At 37.2% G+C, this 19,521-nt stretch overlaps 1 protein-coding gene across 1 annotated transcript in view; it reads left to right on the forward strand.

Annotated features, from left to right (window-relative positions):
• Positions 1 to 6,759: 6,759 nt before the first annotated feature.
• Positions 6,760 to 19,521, forward strand: part of dchs2 (dachsous cadherin-related 2) — a gene marked incomplete at its 5' end in the record, with an annotated part of 61,727 nt that continues 48,965 nt past the window's right edge. Inside the window, 4 exons of the mRNA XM_084096616.1 lie at positions 6,760 to 8,499; positions 11,610 to 11,801; positions 11,885 to 12,116; positions 15,816 to 16,052. Of these exons, the coding sequence (XP_083952742.1) occupies positions 6,760 to 8,499; positions 11,610 to 11,801; positions 11,885 to 12,116; positions 15,816 to 16,052 (2,401 nt within the window). The remainder of the gene's footprint in view (positions 8,500 to 11,609; positions 11,802 to 11,884; positions 12,117 to 15,815; positions 16,053 to 19,521) is intronic.

The raw sequence follows: 19,521 nt of genomic DNA on the forward strand, positions 1-19,521 counted from the left end.
CAGAAATAAAAATGTTTAACCCCATAACAACCTCAAATGTATGACCTCTTTAATTATAAAGCCCTGTCTATGGCCATATATTAGGCCTAGATCAATAATGAATGTGTACATATTGTGAATGAATTTAATAAACTTAGTTACCTAGCTTTCCTGGTAGCTTTGTCTGAAAAAATTATTCATAAATCAACCTATCAGTTGACACTATGTTTACTTTCTTCACTGACAGACAAAAATGAAAAGCCTATATCAGTCAAAGCTCAGCTTTAGGAGGGGAAGAGACAGAGCAAGAGAAAAACAAAGAGAAAAAGTGTGATGCTGATGAGGAGAGAAAAAAACAGCTGCCCGCACATGATTTTAAAGCTATTGTTATCCAATTTCTTTGGCCTTCAAAACATCTTAAAATGCACATATGTAGATCAGAGAAATCAAAATTTTCTCGGGGGAGCATGCCCCCCAACCCCCCTAAATACCTCACATTCGGTTCCTCAGTGATTATAAAACTGTGCCATATGCACGTTACTGGATGAATTAATGAAACTAGTTAATAATGAGCATTAGACCATAATTTTTTTTTTTTTTTTTTTAAATCATACCCTCATTGGGGGCTGAGCCCCCCTAAAATGAAAATCCTAGAATCGCCCCTGGTCAATGGTATGACTATGAGGGAGGCTGGGCTACGAGTAAGGCCAAATTTGAGTCGCTTTACCGTCGCCTCGAGAACCTTCAGGGAGGTGTGGTGGCAAACAAAATTCTATCACTGAATAAGAGACAAACATTTCCAATAGTCTTTGATGAGGTTTATTTTCTTGCAAGACAAGGCCAGCAGTCGTACAGTCACACAGAGTGGCTGCAGAGTGTGACAGTGAAGGGAGGGCATCCTTCATCCTTTATAGTCTTGACTCCCAGAATGTTGTCTTTCTAGGCCAGTGATGGTATTTCAACCATATGTGGAACATCCTTAGACGTATCCATCATATTGTATCCTTGAGTGGAGACCCTCCTGTCACGACCAACACTCTTTACTATTCCAATACAATTCGAATTCCATATTAGAATATGGTTTGTGTGTGCTCTTTTACTGTCATATGTTGGTCACACAAATCTTACTGTAAGTAAATATAAATAAAAAAAATTAGAGGAGAGAATAAAAAAAAAGAGTAAAAAAAAAAAAGAGTAAAACAGGAAAAAAAAAATATTTTTGTGTGTGTGTGTTTTCTGTGTATGAATAAAAATGTGCCAATGTATCCACTGGTTGTGTCTTTTGTGTTCATCATGTGAAAAGGTTTGTGAGGGGGGGAACCACAAGCAACATAACTTACCAGTTTTGGAAATGTTGTTTTGAATTTATTGCACCAGTGTGTTAGACTATGTTGTAGTGTGTGTGATTTTGAGGGCTTGTGTGTCCTGTCTGAGGGCAAAGTTTGGTTTTTCAGCAAGAGTGAATGGTTTTGAGTGTAGAGCTTCATTTTGACCTGAAAATAGGATGTTTGGGGAACTGGGTGAGACGTTATGGATTTGTGTTTATAGTTTTGAGAATACGAGGCATAGTTTCAAGAAATGTGTTTAAGCAATCGAGAAAAACTGTAATGGGAGACTTTAACCACTGCAAACCCGGGGAAAGCGCTTGGTCACTTTTTTCAATATGTCACTTGCCCGACTCGGCATTCTAAGTGTCTTGATCTTTGTTTTGGGACAGTCAAAGGAGCATATAAATCGCTCCCGAGAGCTCCATTGGTGCGTCCGACCACAGTGTTGTTTATCTTGTTCCGACATACAAAACTGTCCTGAAGAGGAACAAGCCTGAGCGAACTCTGGTGCCGGTCTGGTCGGATGAATCGGTGCAGGATCTACAAGAATGTTTTGCTGATACTGACTGGGACGTTTTTAAGAATGCCTGCACGGATATATGAATTAACAGAAACGGTTTCTAGTTACATTTCTTTTTGTGAAAACATTGTCCCCAAGAAATCCCGTTCAATTTATGCTAATAATAAACAGTGGGTCTCAAAATCCGTCAAGAAACTGATTAATCACTGATCAGAGGAATATTTCTTTTAATCAAAGAGACACGCAACAATAGGGAGCTCTCAAAGCAAGTTAAGAGAGAACTTAAACTTGCAAAGTTCGCTTACAAAGATAAAGTTGAAAACGTATTGAGTGCAGGTAATGCACGCCCTGCATGGGAAGGTGTGAAAAATATGATGGGTATGCCAACAAAGAAGAGTGTAGTCTCACTTAATGGGATAAATGACTTACAACTTTCAAATGAATTTAATGTTTTTTTGAATAGTTATGATGAGCATAATTTTAGCAAAGAGGTGTCTGTCTTTAAGGATACTGCTTGTACTCCCCCTAATGTTCACATCGATAAATGTGCTGTCATTAAAGGTTTTAGATCAGTTAAAGAGCGGAAAAGCCCTGGTCCTGATCATATTGGAGGACGACTTCTTAAAAACTGTGCTGTGCAGCTGGCGGACATCTTCACATACATCTTTCAACTATCACTGCAGTTGCATATGGTCCCTCGTCTTTGGAAGGACTCTATAATTGTTCCAGTCCCAAAAATTAAAGCCCCAAAGTTACTGAATGATTTTCGACCTGTAGCACTCACTTCCCTGGTGATGAAATCATTTGAAAAACTGGTGAAGACTGCCATAATGGACTCTGCAGGACAGACTGGACCCTTTACAGTTTGCTTATAGACCAGGTCGAGGTGTGGATGATGCCACGGGAACACTTTTAAATCTGTTTTTTAAACATCTCGAAGGGGCAGGTTCTCTGGTCCGTTTGCTTTTTGTTGATTTTTCTTCCGCATTTAACTGTATTCAGACTCATGTTTTAGCTGATAAACTGAAACAAAACTTCAACATTGATCCAGGCTTGATCAGTTGGCTGATGGACTTCTTAACAGAGCGGCCTCAGCAAGTCAGGGTGAATGGGATCCAATCGGATGTTATTTTGTCATCAAACGGATCTCCGCAGGGCTGTGTCCTGTCGCCACTTTTATTTGTCCTGTATACTAATGACTGTCAGAGCAGCTATCCAGGTCGTCATGTTGTTAAGTTTGCAGATGACTCTGTCATCGTTTCACTTCTAAGTCAGAAAGACTGTGGGCATGGTCCTGTTTTATCAGATTTTGTTGAGTGGTGTGAAACTGCCTTTCTAAACATAAATGTAAACAAAACTAAAGAAATGTACATCAACTTTGGCAGGTCACCTGTGTCTCTTCCTCCTGCTCTTATCAACAGCCAGGCTGTGGATCAGGTAGAGAACTACAAATACCTGGGGACGGTCATTGAAAATAAGTTGCGCTTTGAGTCCCAGGTGCTGTCTGCAAGAAGGCTCATCAACATTATTTTTATCGGAAACTTAGAAATTTTAACCTGGACACTACTTTTATGAAAATGTTTTATTCCTGTTTTATTGAATCAATTCTTACTTTCTCATTTATCTGTTGGCACGGTTTCCTCTTGGAGAAGCAAAAGAACCATCTTGATGTTGTCAAAGTGTGTAGTAAAATTGCTGGAATTGTCTTAAATGACCTTAGCGAGGTGTACAGGGTCAGATGTGTGAGGAAGGCTAAGGCTATCATTGCTGACCCTTCTCACCCCTTGTGCCAAGAGTTTTTACTGCTTCCTTCCGGGCGTCGTTATAATGTTCCACGGTGTAACACCAACAGGTTCAAAAAGTCCATGATCCCCAGAGCGATTAGTCTTTTAAATGAATGAGTATATTTAATGTATTATTTTATTATGTGTTCTTTGTTTTGTGTTGATGGTACGTTGTATGTGACTGCTGGCTGTAAACTAAATTGCCCCATGGGGGATAATAAAGCTAAACTAATTAACTAATTAACTAATAGTTCAATAGGTTCACATAAATAAATGTTCATTTCTACAACCATTGCACACTTACAGTATCTCCAGAGTTTAATATAGTTTGGAAAGAAATCTGTGATCTCCATATATCACTAAATACCTTTCTTTTACGGATCCTAATAAATACGTATTTATCAGTTGGGTTGCCAGTATATATTTTTTTCTATTTTAATATAATATATAGCATAACATTTTATTAAAGATATAGAGGTGTAGAACATCTGACATATCTATCAGACTGAACACCTTATAAATGATGTCAAATGGGTAGCACATCTTGACATCTTTTGACATCTTTTGACATTTCTTGTCTATCACTCCGTCCACCACACCACTTGGGGCTCTCTAGGCCCACCACAGCCAGCCTAAAAGGAATCTGCAGGGTTTTAAAAATCAAATTTAAGGCTTTTTAAGATCTTTTTTAAGACCTGAACATATAAAATTAATACCTTTTGAGGGTATTAATTTTATATGTTCAGGTCTTAAAAAAGATCTTAAAAAGCCTTAAATTGTTATGAGCGGGGAAGGACATTGTCTAGTAACGTACTAAACCAGGGATTCTCAACTCTGGCCCTCAAGGTTCACTTTCCAGCAGAGCTCAGCTCCCTAGTTCAGTCAGGGCACTGATCAGGGTCTTGGCCATTTTAAGGGCTGTCTCAATCGCAAAATCCTTCCAGGGCACTGAAACGTTCGCTCCCTGAAAAATTCCACAATTCACCGTGAAAACCAAGGAGCATCGATGCTCACTATGTTAGGCTACAGAAGTTCTGCAGTGTGAAACTTAAATCCTGTGAGCCAACTCACTACACATAATGACACATGATGGATGTTTTTAAAAGATTCAAACCATTATTTTATTATATTAGCATAAACATACATTTGGTACCAAAAGTGTACATATTAGTACCTAAATGGTACGTATTAGTACCCTTTTGAAGGGTACTGTCCCAGTGACAGCTTACCTTATTTTCTGAGAGTTATAATCATTATAATGTCAGAAAGATATCTGCTGTGCTGTTGTTCATAAATACCAGTAGTGATGTTGTACAATAAGGACATTGTCACAACACCGGAAATAGCAGTGTCCTAGTGAGCCAGCATCCTTTACTGTCCTCACCAGTGTCTGATTTTGTGAACACGATATACTGATTCACAAGCTCGGGAGCTAGGGAGCTGATTGTGAGACACACCCTAATAATCCTGAAGACCTTGATTTCCTTGTGTGTGTGTGTGTGTGTGTGTGTGTGTGTGTGTGTAATGTGTGTTCATGTTTTTCTATCCCGATGGGGACTTCAACCTGAATGCACACAGACTCATGGGGGCTCGTGTCACAGTGGGGACCTAAATAGAGGTCCCCATGGGTAAACAAGCTTATAAATCATACAGAATGAGTTTTTTTGGAAATGTAAAAATGCAGAAAGTTTTCTGTGATGGGTAGGTTTAGGGGTAGGGTTAGTGTAAGGAGATAGAATATACAGTTTGTACAGTATAAAAACCATTAAGTCTATGGAGAGTCCCCACAAAGATAGTGAACCAGACATATATGTGTGTGTGTGTGTGTGTGTGTGTGTGTGTGTGTGTGTGTGTGTGTGTGTGTGTGTGTGTGTGTGTGTGCTTTGAAACATGCAGCACTCATGTGTGATTAAATCATAGCTCTTTAAAGTTTAATAATCACACTATGCCATATTGTGAGTTCTGTTGCTTCGTCCCCAAATTCAAGTCCTCTGGAAAATGTAATTAAGGCTTTTCTTATACAATTTAAGATTTTTAAGATATTTAAGATATTTTATGGCCTTAAATTTTGAGGACCCACAGGATAGGCCAGTAGTAGGCCAACTTCACGTTTCCCTGGAGGTTCCCCAACACTGTTACATCTAATACAAAGGTGTGCAAGCCCCTTTCCCCAGGGCAACAGCTAGAGACATAGCAGAATGAACAACCACCTTAAAAACAACTATGCAAAAACAGGGGAAGTAGGCCTACATCTTGTTAGCTTCAAATATCTATCAGAATAAAAAACCTTAAAAAGGGTGTAAAAACACTGGAAATAAAAGCAGTTGAAGGTGAGAGGACATTTCTTGTTTTGCTGAGTAACATGGACAAGACATTCAGTAAAACAGTGAAAGTTCCTTTTTGAGTCTATGCTATTTATATTTAATTCTGAACTCACTGGGTCACTGGGATCTTACTATAATGATTTTACCTATAACAACTAAAAATAGTTTAAATTTATTTGCCTAAAATATCTTGGATGATTCAATAAATCATCATACGAAAATTTACCATGGTTTTATTATAGTAAAAGTAAAAGTGTAGTAACCATGGGATACCGTCGGATTGATTAACATATAACAGTTTTACAACAAATAATACCATTGTTAAACTATGGTTAGTGTAGCAAAACCATGGATAATTTGTGGTTACCATGGTTAATTTTCTATAATATAATATAATATAATATAATATAATATAATATAATATAATATAATATAATATAATATAATATAATATAATATAATATAATAATCATGGAATTATAAAAATCTAAATAGCAGGAGGTCGGTCTTTTACACCTGCTTCAAGATACTGCGCGTCACGTGACAGGGAGAGTATTCAGGCGCGCGTGCCGCTCGACATAAGACACTTCATGCTGATCTTCTTCTCATGTGCCGCGTTCAGCCCTACTTCACCAGGAGAAGGTGATTCTATATTGAACCTACACGCAGCGGATGAAGAGTGATGGTTGGAAAGACACGGACGAGCATTCGCCCCTGAAGAAGAGCGGTTTGGAGAGTGAACTTCAGCCCGAAGCTAGAGTGCGAAGACGTTGTTTCCTCGTTACAATGAATGTAACAAACTTATAGCCTTCTGATGTTTTCACATGAAGATGGAGTTTTACGTAAGGACTCTACTCCTGTTTCTCTTATTTACATTATTTTGTGAGGACGGTTGCGCGCAGGTGTTCAATCTCAGTCTCTCCATAGAGGAAGGTTTACCTGCAAATACTATTGTCGGGGATTTAAGTGTTGGACTGCCGGCGAAAACCCAAATTTCTGGATTCTTTATATCTGAGAGCAAAGATTCAGATGTGTTCAGAGACTTTGAGATCGATGGAGACTCCGGGATCATCTCCACCGCCGTGGTGTTGGATCGAGAGCGCACAAATAAGTACGAGTTCGCGGCCGCCGCTTTAACAGGAGAGGTTATTAAAGTAAGCATCGAGGTGAAGGACGTGAACGATCATTCCCCTGTATTCTCTGTAAAAACAATCCATTTGAATGTGTCTGAATTAAGCCCTCCAGGAAGCAGTTTTGAGTTGGAAGGAGCTCAGGATCAGGATATGGGTGATTATGGCACCCAGGGCTACAGAATTACAGATGGAGACATGAGGAAACTTTTTAAAGTGGAGATCCGCAGTAGTGGAGCTGGTATGTCAAATGTAGACCTTATTCTGCAAGCAAGATTAGATAGAGAAACTACAGACTTCTACAATTTCACAATTGAGGCATTTGATGGTGGTGTACCATCCAAAACAGGCCAGTTGCAAGTACATATTACTGTACTTGATGAAAATGACAACCAGCCTGTGTTCAATCAGTCAGAGTATCATGCTGTCTTATTGGAAAGCACCCCATTGATGGCACCAGTCTGCCAGGTATTTGCTACAGACCCAGATCTTGGCAGCAATGGTCGAGTCACCTATGAGATAAACCGCCGTCAAAGTGATCCAAATGAGTTTTTCATTATTGATATTTCCTCAGGTATCATTAGTGTAAATAAGGTTTTGGACTATGAAAACCAGTCATTTTTTGAGCTCATTGTGACAGCATGGGATTCTGGGATTCAACCTGAATCCTCCAGCACATTTGTAAGTATTAAAGTACTGGATGTCAATGACAACCACCCAAATATTAGCGTCCTGTTCCTAAATGAGGCCGGAGCACCTGAAGTATCTGAGGGAGCGAGACCCGGAGACTATGTTGCCAGGATTGCAGTCTCAGATCCAGATTTAGGAGATATCAAGAAGATTGATGTTCTTCTCCAAGGTGAGGATGGGATGTTCTCCCTCAAATCCACTGATGATTTTCTTTACGTTCTCTGTGTGGATGGCCCACTGGACCGAGAGGTAAAGGACTTGTATGAACTCACTGTGACTGCCACAGATTTCGGCTCTCCTCCTCTGAGCAGTGAGATAACATTTCAGGTTCAGATAACAGATTTGAATGACAATCCTCCCGTTTTTGATCAAAACATCTATGAGGAGAGCATTTCAGAGGATGTGCTTGAGGGAACAGCTCTCTTCCAAGTCAAGGCCATGGACAGAGATCTAGGAGGGGATTCTGGAATCACCTACTCTATTGTACAATCAGAGCAGGAGCATCTGTTCAACATAGATCCAACATCAGGTCTCATTACTACTGCTGCAGGCCTAGACCATGAACGAGAGATGGAACTGAGGTTCTTAGTGGTGGCTTCCGATGGTGGTTCTCCTTCCCTGTCCTCCACGGCCACTGTGACCATCCACGTGGTGGATGTCAATGACAATAAACCTATATTCCAACAACAGTTCTATAATGTAACTGTCAAAGAGCACACAGCTGTTGGGACATGCATCCTACAGGTATTTATTATTATGCTCATTTTCAAGAAATTGTACTGCAGCCAGTTTGATGATGGTGATAAAAAATATGCCACTATTATTTGTAAGAAAAAAAGATTTAAGTCAGTATTAGTTAACCCAGAAATAAAAAAACCTGTCATGATTTGCTCACCCTCATGTTGTTCCAAACCTGCATGACTTACTTTCTTCTACACAAAATGAGATATTTTATAGAATGTTGCGACCAAACTGTTTTGGTAACCATTGATCATTATTTTGTTAATATCACTATTATTATCACATTATTAACACCATCAAATTTGTTTTAATTTTTGGGTGAACAATTACAAACAAGCAAGAATAAAAAATTAAAACAAGTGCAATCAAAAAGAAGTTGTTAAATGAAGCTGTTTCTCAACAAATAAATCACTGTAGGGATCACAATGTCAGAAGAAACACTCAGTTACTATCACAACAACTCACACACTCACTCTCAGACCGTACTAAGACTTTTTGTTAAGACAAAGACAACAGTGTTGCAAAATAGCCAAATCACACTGCTCACTGCTTTGGCTCCTTGTGTGAAACTGTAGCCTGGCACAATTGTACTTGGCATGACTAATGAAATAATGTTTGTAGTTTAAAATTTTATTGGAAACACCTACACTACTATTCAAAAGTCTGGGGTACGTAATATTTTTTAAATACTTTTATTAAGCAAAGATGTATCAATTTGATTAAGTGAAAGTAAAGACATTTACAATGCTACAAAAGGTTTCTATTTCTATTTCTTATAAACTTTCTATTCATCAAAGAATAGAAAAAAGTATCACAGTTGAATCAGCAGTTTAATCAATTTAATTAAGTAAATAATATAATAATAATTATTATTATTAATATAATATAATGTAATATAATAATATAATATAATATTATAATAATATTATGTAATATAATTATTATATTATGTAATATTATGTAATATAATAATAATAATTGCATATTAAAATGATTTCTGAAGGAAATCATATGACACTGAAGACATGGGTGCCGAATTCAGCTTTGCCATCACAGGAATAAATTACATTTTAAAATATACTAGTTTTTATTATTATTATTTTATTGTGCTAATATTTCACAATAATAATTTCTAACTATAATTGATCAAATAAATGCTGCCTTGGTGAGCATAAGAGAATTCTTTCAAAAACATTTTAAAAATAATACCAACCCCACATTTTTTTAACATAGTGTACATTGAGTTCCACATCAAGCTCTTTTCATTCATTTTAATAAATATACATTTATAAGGATCTTAAACATTTTAATTAAAGACTATTTTGTGGTCTCTCTCCAGCCACCCACATTGATTATATGTCTCAAAACATTCAAAAAAATTATTAGTTTTTCTTGACATATATTGAATTTACAGCACTGTGCAAAAGTTTTAGGCTCTACAACATTGCTGTAGAGTGAAAATGTTCAAAAACAATAGGATACATTGAATAGTTTTTGTTATATCAGTGAACTTTATAAACTAAATCATATCAATATTTGGTGTGACCACCATTTGCCTTTAAATTAGCACAAATTCTAGATATACTTGTGTGCACAGTTTTTAAGGAAGTTTGCATCCTAGAGAAGTTTCAGCAGTTCTGTAGATTTAGGCTTTAGTCTCAATTGCTTCTGTCTCTTCATGTAATCCCAGACTGACTCTGCAATGTTAAGATCAGGGCTCTGTGGATACTGTACCATCTGTTGTAGGACTCAATGTCATTACAGAATTCTCTGGATTATTACAATGTTTGCAAAAGGAATGTAGACATCTGAAATTGATATTTCCTACTCATATGCTGAAGCAGAATATATAAATAACCATCTAAAGACAAATGTTTTTGTATAAGATCTAATACACAGTACTGTATACTGTGAGACAATGTCATACTTGATAGGTATTTACTTTGGTCATAATTTCAAAGGATATATTTTTATATCTCTTTTTCATCATAGCCGCAATCAGTTTTGCGTGCAGAGAGTGTTTGTAATTATGATCTCAGACAGTTGCTTTTAGACTTTGACCAGAAGTCCCAGTCCTTCCACCCACCAGATCATAAATGCTATAGTATAATATCTCTTTTATGACAGAAAGGCTGAGAATGAGATCTTGAGGTGCTGCTAAAGATAGGACAGTACTCATACCCTAATGATTCAGCAACAGACAACTTGTGGGTGAAAACCTAATGATTTACACTAAGCAACATTTTATGCTGTGTGTAATCATGTTATAGCAAACTTGAGTGGAAAGCTTAAAGACCCCTTGAAAATGGCTTGACACTTCTTTTCTGTGTTGATGCAATAAAAATAGTCATTTCAGGTTCATCCCCTTTAAAAGAAAAAAAAAACAATACTATAGCTATGTCACAGTACTTGTTTATGGTATTGGGGGAAGGACATACAGTAAGTCTGTGTAGTGCAGTCATCAATATTTTTGGTCAGATTTTCTGAAAGACAAAGTGACCAGTCTGCTAAAACATTTCAGTTAACACACTGTAGTGTTAACTAGATGTTATCACAATCTAGAACACTAAAATAATACATACATGAGGTATAACAAAGGATGCATTTTAGCTTTTAAGCTTTAGCCTAGATTCAATAAAAGATGTTAACATTGTCTATAATAATGTTGTAGTAAGAGATAGTTGACTCTCCATTCAACCTGATCTTATGAGAAAAAAACATTGACATGACTTTGGTGAATTGGTTTTTATGAATGTGTACAATTTAATTAATAGAAAATAAAGATTTTTATAAAAAACTACACATGAAGGTCCACCCCAACCCTAAGCATAACGATAATAATAATAAAAACACAAAGTGCATTACACAGAGTCTTTCAGCATGATGTTTTTCAGTGGTATTACAAGAGTGGGTTTTAGTCATCTGAAAGAGTGAAGCTGGAAGTGTTAATCTGAGACACCCTTTGCTGTGCCAACACCATAACCAAAGTTAATGAGATAAAGCTTGCCCGTATGGTCATTTTGGTGCTTCTAATACACAGATGGTTGATTACAGGCTCCTAGTTTCAGAAAGACGATTGATTTACCTTAATAATACATTTCTATCTGGTCCAGGTCACTGCCATAGATGCTGATAATGCTGAGTTTGGATCAGTGCGATATTCCCTCTATGATGGCTTCAGCAGCAAGGATGACCACCCTTTCTTTCACATCAACTCTGTTACTGGGGAAATCTGTGTGTCTCAAGATATTGATCATGAAGCTCGCCTTGTGACCTTTGACTTGTTGATTAAAGCTGAAGATCAGGTGAGTTCAAATATGTTAATCCTGGTATTGTGGAATTTTATATAAGAAGGTATTAATTATGTTGTTGTTGTGTTTTTTTATAGGATGGGCTCAGTTCGCAGACATTTGTTCACATTGATGTGGAGGATGTGAATGATAATGCTCCTGTTTTTAGTCCTGAGAAATATGTCACGAGTGTGAGCATCCATACTCAACCTGGCACTGTGCTCTTCAACATTTTTGCTTCTGACCGAGATTCTGGAAACAATGGAAAAATCACCTATGAGCTTCTGCCTGGAGATTCTGCCTCTTTATTCACTGTGGACCAGACAACAGGTAACATGCCCCAAGTTAATATGTGTTTATCTAGGACTGAAATCTGTTACTTGCCACATTAGAAACCACAATGTTCACCTAAGAGAGTCTTTTATTTTAAATAAAATATAAAGCTAAAACAAGGATTAAAATTAAGAAAATTGTTGTGCTGTCACACAAGCCAAACATGTGCGATTTCATAGTCCATAGGACAGCGAAGATAACTCGTATATTCTGTTTAGACATCATAGTGCATGCTTATCTTGACAGTCAGACTGAGAGTCTTCCATAGCAGATATAGTAATTGCTTTTGTCACGTCCCAGTTGGAAGCCTGTGGATTTACACAGCATCTTCCTAAATCCTTGCTGGACATGGGTGCAAATGGAAAGCTGTGTGAAGTGTTGAAGTGGACTGTCATACAGCAATGAATGCCTGCAGAAATCTGTGGTTAGGCTTTATATGATGACCGGTGTACTCAGTTATCTTATTAAAAAATGTTGCAGTTGTGGCTAAGTAAAAACACATAACATTTTTAGTTATTGGTGAAAAAAAAGATTTTTAATCTGGAAACAATATAATATGAATATACTGTGATATTCTGAGTAATTAAGTATTGTACAGTGAGTCTGATATAGATTTATAAACATTTACTTTTCCTTAAGTTATTTTAAGCATAACAATCTATAGGATAAGTATGCATTAAGTCTAATGTATAAATTGTCTAAATTGTCTCAAATGATTTGGTAAATACAGATAATTCTGCTTATTAAAGTCATTTGTATGGCATCTGTTACTGTCACTGTCCTTGGCTTTTCACACACATAGATCTACTGTTGAGCTGTGTTTGACGTGACGCATTACAATAATCAGATTACACTGTAATGAAGTAGGGGGTCTGCTCTTTATTTTTCCATAATCCCATTACAATCACAGTTCTGCCATTAATGATGTTACATGATTCTCTCTTTTTTCATTTGGTTTCCTTTAGCAGCTAGCAGTTAAGAGAATGCAGTGACACAGATGAAAAATACTTTCTGTCCTATGTGTGCTTACTCTTAAGTAGTGCTCTGAAGTCAAAGTAAATAATCCCTCTTTTACATCGCCTGCATTCTCTCACTCGCTTATAGGGAAATCCCTGCTAAGCATCATTGGTTTAGAGCTTTTTGACATGGTGTGCCTTATATATATATGGTAACACTTTACAATAAGGTTCATCAGTTAACATTAGTTAACTACCTTTGAACTAAGAATGAACAATACTTCTTAAGCATTTATTAATCTTAGTTAATATTAACTTTGACATTTACTAATACGCCATTAAATTCAAAGGTTGTATTTGTTAACATTAGTTAATGCACGGTGAAATAATGTGAACAAACAATGAACAGCTGTATTTGTATTAACTAACATTAACAAAGATTAATAAATACTGTAACAAATGTATTGCTCATTGTTAGTTCATGTTAGTTCATACATTAACTAATGTTAACTAATGAACCTTATATATTTATATACCTCACTACTTAATTTAAAGATAGTAAATGTCACTTGCATACCTTTCTGCCCACTGGGAATTATATTTTTCTCAGAAAGAGCATACAGTATACAGTGAATATGACATAGCCGCTAAAACAATATAGCATAGGGCTCTTTGGAAGATCCCTTTGGATTCACTATGACAAAAGTCTTTTAGTGTTTGCCTTTCGATTATTAAACAGAACTGTTGAATGGTAAAGCATGCAGGTGCTATATGAATTTCAAAAACAAACAGCTAAATCAAATGAATCTCTCTTGCTAGCATGCCTATGATTACCCTTCTGTGTGCCAGTGGGGGCACGCATGCCTAAGGTTACCCACCCTGGTTTAAATCAACAGATGCTAAGGATTTTAAGTTAGATCAAGGTGACAGAATCTAGCAGGACCCCAACCATCTGTCAAAAGTTGAACTAGCCATGGACATATCCACCATATCACCATCAGTGATGGATGGATTTAAAGTTTGCTTAGTTTATTAAAAGTAGACTGAGATAGGGTACAATTAAATCATCATGACCTTGTTCTACGAGATTCTTAATTATTTATCAGTCAAAGAATTTACTTTGATTAGATACTAACCTTAACATAGTATTTCAATTAATCACTAAGGTTTTTCAGTAACACTTTAGAATAATGTTCCTTCATTAATTAATAACTACACAGGAACACATGAGTAACGCACTATTAACATTCTAGTAACTACTATTAACTAACAAGAAACTCTGATTAACGAATTAGTAAGTAATAGGGCTCAGTCGAATGTGGTAGTTCACTAATCAGTTACTACTATTTTTCATACCTCACTGAAGACTACTAAGAACTACTATATACAGGTTCATAATTAAAGGAACTGTATGTAAGATTGTGGCCAAAACTGGTACTGCAATCACTTTCAAATTACTGTAGAGCGGTGTATCCATAGACATCATGATGTCTATGGGTGTATCCCCTCCCCCTTCCCCCTGACTCGAGGTTGCCAGATAGGCTTCAGGATCCAGCAGGAACGTAGGTTGACACGTTTGTAGCTGCAGCTGTGGTATCTAGAGCAGAGCTGACAACCCGGATGCCGAAACACAACTGACTTCATGATTGGTAGATAGGTGGAAGGTGGGGCATCAGGCCAAAACACAACATGACAACATCAACATCAGTTGAGGGCTGCAACTTCACTTTTAAATGACAATATCCTGGCCGGACTACTGTTGTCAGTGATATAAGTATTTGAAAGGAACATGATTTCTTAATGTCTAGTGACATATCAGGGCCATTTTATGATTAATTGAAATACATTTCTTACATACAGCTCCTTTAATATTAATAATGCATAATGTATAATATAAGATAATGGTAACCCATTAGTAATGTTACTACATCCTTCTAAAGGAACTACTAATAATTTGGATCAGTTTTCTAAAGTGAAAAGCTTGATAACTACCTAATATTGACTGAAGTCATTGTAAGCTTTTGAGGCTTTTGCAAGGTTTTGGATAGTAATGACTCAAGTGTTTACTATATATTTCTAAAGGAACTACTAATTATTTGGATATTCTAATTATAATAGTATTCAGTATTCTAAAGTGAAGATCATGGGAACACACTAGTAATGACTAAAGTGTTACCAAATCCATCGGAAAGAATTACTATTCAAATTCTTACAAACATCTCAAAAGCTTACAATGACTTCAGTCAATATTAGGAAGTTATCATGTTTTTCACTTTAGAATACTGATCCAAATAATAAATCGTTCCTTTAGAAGGATGTAGTAACACTTGAGTCATTACTAGTGGGCTATTATTATAAATTATTATGCATTATTCATGTTAATTATGAACCTGTATAGTAGTTCTCTGGGAGGTATGAAAAAAATAGTAGTTGATTAGCTAATAGTGAACTACTACATTCAACTGAGTGCTATTACTTACTAATGTGTTAATCAGAGTTTTTAGTTAGTTAATAGTAGTTACTAGAATGTTAATAGTGCATTACTCATTTGTTCCTGTGTAGTTATTCATTAATGTAGGAACAGTATTCTAAAGTGTTACCGGTTTTTCATTTCAGTTCCCTTAAATTTAAGTCTGTAATCTACTTATAGGCAAATATAAACTTTCTTTTCACTGCAATAATAGCCATGACCTTATAAATGCGTCCTCTAATATGTTAATGTAGGTTTTGTGTTCTTCAGGTTCTGTCTACCTGAGTTCTTCACTTTCCCAGCTGCGCAGTAGCAGCGTGAAGCTGTCTGTCTCTGCTCAGGATGGAGGAGGTATGTCTGCCGTTCATCCTGCTAACATCACCGTGAACATCTTGCAGAGTGACCAGCCCCCTGCCCGTTTCCAGAAAGCCCACTACACCTTCTCCATCTCTGAGGACGCACCCGTGGGCTCCACCGTTGGTTTGGTTCAGGCTGTTACCCCTGCCAGTGAGTTTTCTGTGCTTTTTCTCTGAAATGTTATGGCTGTCACACTGTTCCCTGTTTTAAACTGGACAGTGTGATGCCATGTAGTTGAAGAAGAAACCTATTTGGTAAAACGAACTTGGTTCCCTGAGAGTAAGGGAACGAGTATTGTGTAGCTATACGCTATGGGAAAACACGGGCGTGGCTTCTGGCTATAAAAGCGGGCCATATCGCCATAGGAATCAGGTTTAAATCGACTGAAGTGACAGCACCTGTACCAAGCGTAATAGCATGGCAGGGTACGCAATACTCGTTCCCTTACTCTCAGGGAACCGAGGTTACGTTAGCAACCGAGTATGTGTGCACTGCGTTTTAAAATAAAGGCTTCAATATTCTTGAGAAAAGGAGTTTTCCCATTGCGTATAGCTACGCAATACGAGAGACTGTTCTCGAAAGGGAACTTTACAATTAGTTTGTATTTGTTAACATTAGTTAACAGTTTAGTTAACATTAACTAACCACTGAGCAACACCTGTATACAGCATTATCTAATTTTTGTTAATGTTAACTTGTACATATACTAATGTATCTCTTAAAATTAATAGCTGATTTTGTTAACATTAGTTAATTCATTAGTCAACATGAACTAACAATGAACAACTTCTGTGTACAGATTTCAGTAAGGTCCAGCAATACCTTAATAAATGATCGTTCCTGATAAATAATGTTAGTAAAGAGCCCAAACATTAGAAACACATTAACTGATGTTGAAATAGTTTCCACTTTAACATGAGATTCATAAAAACTTAATTGCTTTTGATTGTTAAGTGCTGTTCATTGTTAGTTCAAGGTAACTAAGGTTTTATGTAATGTTGACGCAGAGCATGCACCCTGAAAATGAAATGTAAATGTATAAAACATACATTAAGTTATGTTATTATGTTTTAAAGAGGTGTTATTTTATGTTAGTTCACAATAATGCATTAACAAATGTTTAAAAGGTAAGCTATTCATGTAAAATGTGTTAATAAATGTACAATTTAACATTAACAGATTAAACATTAACTAATGCTGTAAACAAATCTTGTTTATTGTTAGTTTGTGATAACTAATGCATTAACTATTGTTAGCAATTTAAGCTATTAATGTTAAGAAATGTATATATACAAGTTAACATTAACAAAGATTAACTAATGCTGTATACAGGGCTTGTTAATTGTTAGTTAATGTTAAAAAATACATTAATGTAACGAGTTAGTAAGCAACACGCACGAACAAGGAATACTACAGTATTTAATTATAAATGCATGAGAGCTTTTGATGAACACAGGAGTAAACAACACATTACGCATAGACAATAACTGACAACTGATCAAACAGAACTGAGGGTATAATTACACAGGGAATGGAGGGATATCTTGGAGGATAAAACAGAACAGGAATAGAGCTAATTAATAACCAAGGTATCTAACTAGAACTCAGGCAGGTACAAAAGGAACAGAACACAGAGAAACCGAAACCAAAACAGGTTACACGTGACAATTAAAGTCTCACTAGTCAATAATTGTATGCCTTAAAACTCATCTTTGATCACCAAAATTATGTATTTTTTCCTGTGAAAAAGATTTCTTCATGCCTTAAAATAGCTTGAATGTAACTCTACTCTTGCTTCATTTAGAATACGCAGAACCATGAATATGCAAATGAGCTCCGCCTCCACTCAATCACACAAGCTCAGAATATCTGATCCACTATGTCAACTTTACTGTAGTAAACGCTGCACAATGGCAAGTGGAAATACTAGTTTAAATCAGCCATATATGTTTGAATCAGAAACTGATTCAGAAGAAGTGGAAGAGTGAATTATACAGGCTTGTATACAAGTCGATGTATCATAATGGTAATGCGTTTTATGTATCGCTCTCTACAATTTCGGACACATAACGGTAATTAATATGATTAGCCTTTTGCTTGACTACGTTATCAAACAGCTAATAATGTGCTGCTGTAATGTTACACATACCATGATCCCATTCACCATCTCAGAGTCTGACTGCTTTCTAAAAATCAGTATCCTTAGAAACACTTTGAACAACTTAGAATGTCAGTGGACAAAAGCAAATAATTCATCATAACATTGTAATATACATTACATAATTCACTCACTATATTGCTAAATGTACCTGATTTTTCATATTAGCAGAAAAATATACCGGGATAACCTGACTTCTCTTGAGACTCCTCTGCTTTGCAGCAGTTAATGATATGCTAAAACCCACCTGCATGTTGACATGATTGGTTACAAGGTAGTTTGTGATGTAAGAAACACAGGCGATTTCAGGAAAGGATAAAAGCACATCCGGTGCAACCGGCGTTAGCTTCGAGAACCAAAGTCGATCACAGGGATGCAGGAAGTATGGCAGGGCGACGCAGCATCTCGTTCCCTTTTCAGGGAACTAGGGTTAGTCGTAACCTGAGACGTTGCCTTTCGAGGGAACTCGCGCTGCGTCGATGACGCCTTAGGAACGAGAATACCCAATACGCCATACTTACAATTGCCTGTATGTGAAACTGTCGGCAATCTAAGTATAAAGCACCTGAGACCCTGGGGCAGCATCCAGGTCCAGGCTATAAAACCTCACAAATGTGAGCGACAAGGACCACCCTGCCGCATCACAAACCTTTTGAAGGGAAACCCCTGATAATAAGGCTTTAGAGGCCACCATACTCCTAGTAGAACGAGCTCTGACCACCAAAGGACACGGCTGGCCAGAGGACTCATAGGCAAGAGAGATAGCCTCAACTATCCACTTGCTGATTGTCTGCTTAGAGGCTGGAAGACCCTTCTTAGGTGATCCAAAGCAGACGAACAACTGATCTGATTTTCTCCACGGGCCAGCCCTGTGGACATAAGTATCCAGTTCTCGCTCTGGACACAAGAGATTCAGGTTTTCCTGGTCCGAAGAAGCAAACGGAGGAGGACAGAAAGCCTGCAGCACAATAGGCCTATATATAAGAAAGTAATATAAGAATGCCTTGACCTTCCCGGGTGCAAACTCAAGGCAGGTGGGAGAAACCGAAAGGGCCTGAAGGTCTCCGACTCTTTTGAGGGACGAAATAGCTAGAAGAAAGATGGTCTTGAATGTCAGATATTTTTCTGAAACCGACTCTAGGGGCTCGAATGGAACCCCTGACAGGCCTTCCAAAACTATTGCCAGGTCCCAAGCCGGTACCCTAGTGCGAGTTACAGGCCTCAGCCTCAAGCTGCCACAAAGGAAATGTATGATCAGGAGGTCTCGACCCAGTGATGTACTACCCACCTGGGTGTGGAAAGCCGCAATGGCCGCCACGTAGACCTTTAAGATGGATGGACATAAACTTGATGCAAACTGATCTTGCAGAAACTCAAGTACTGTACTAACTGAACAGTTAACTGGATCCCACTGATGCTGGTGACACCAAGAAGTGAACACTCTCCACTTTAGTGCATATA

The sequence above is a fragment of the Abramis brama genome (assembly GCF_963993115.1).
Source record: "Abramis brama genome assembly, chromosome: 2".
In the NCBI taxonomy this organism is placed as follows: Eukaryota; Metazoa; Chordata; class Actinopteri; order Cypriniformes; family Leuciscidae; genus Abramis; species Abramis brama.